The 832-nt window shown below is 56.4% G+C and overlaps 1 protein-coding gene across 2 annotated transcripts in view; it reads right to left on the bottom strand.

Moving 5' to 3' along the window:
- The window catches only part of LOC134100664 (cAMP-specific 3',5'-cyclic phosphodiesterase 4D-like), a 54,396-nt gene continuing 53,564 nt past the window's right edge, over nt 1-832 (bottom strand). For both annotated transcript variants that reach the window (XM_062554020.1, XM_062554021.1), the window contains one exon: nt 1-598. In XM_062554020.1, the coding sequence (XP_062410004.1) occupies nt 197-598 (402 nt within the window). In that variant the 3' untranslated portion in view covers nt 1-196. The remainder of the gene's footprint in view (nt 599-832) is intronic.

Here is an 832-nt window from a genome sequence, read left to right as displayed (position 1 = left end):
GCGGAGACTCTCTACTATGTGGAGACAGCAAAGACACGCCACCCCAGCTGGGAGAGGGCTCAGTGGTCAGTCCTCAGGAGAGCCCCCTGTGTGCTTTGGAGCTTCAGTATTTAGAATTAGTGCTCTTTCCAACAGGACTCTCACACACACACACATACACACACATACACACACACACACACACACACACAGAAGGCTATGTGTCACTAGGCCCCAGTTCCTCTTTAGCTGTCCGCTCCTCCCCTTCCTGGGGGGACTGGGGATCTTGTGTGCAAAGCGTCTGACTGTCCCCGCTACTCTTTTTCTTCTCCTCCTCATCCTCCTTCTCCTCCTCCTCCTCTTCCTCCTCCTCCTCCTCCTCCACGCTGCCGCTGTCCTTCTCCGTGTCCGTCTCCCCGTCCTCCTCCAGCGTGAGCTGGAAGTGGAAGCGGTCGCCGGGCCGCGCGTGGGCGTTGGTGGGCGACGGGCTCTGCGGGATGGCGTTCTGGTACCAGTCCCGGTTCTCCTGCAGCGTGTCCAGCAGCTCCTGGGCGTCGGGCAGCACCAGGTCCGCCCACGTCTCCCACAGCGGATGCACGATGTAGTCGATGAAGCCCACCTGCACAGGAGGAGAGAGGTCACTCTGTGTGTGTGTGTGTGTGTGTGTGTGTGTGTGTATACATGTGTACTGCATGTGTGTGTGTGTGTGTGTACAGTGTGTGTGTTTGTGTGTGTGTCTGTGTGTGTGTGTGTGTGTGTGTGTGTGTATATGTGTACTGTATATGTGTGTGTGTGTGTGTGTGTGTGTGTGTGTGTGTGTGTGAGAGAGAGAGAAAGAGAGAGTGTGTGTATG

This window comes from Sardina pilchardus, chromosome 14 (assembly GCF_963854185.1).
Source record: "Sardina pilchardus chromosome 14, fSarPil1.1, whole genome shotgun sequence".
NCBI classification, from domain to species: domain Eukaryota; kingdom Metazoa; phylum Chordata; class Actinopteri; order Clupeiformes; family Clupeidae; genus Sardina; species Sardina pilchardus.
Note: the sequence above shows the minus strand (reverse complement) of the source record. Positions and strands in the feature narration are given on the sequence as shown.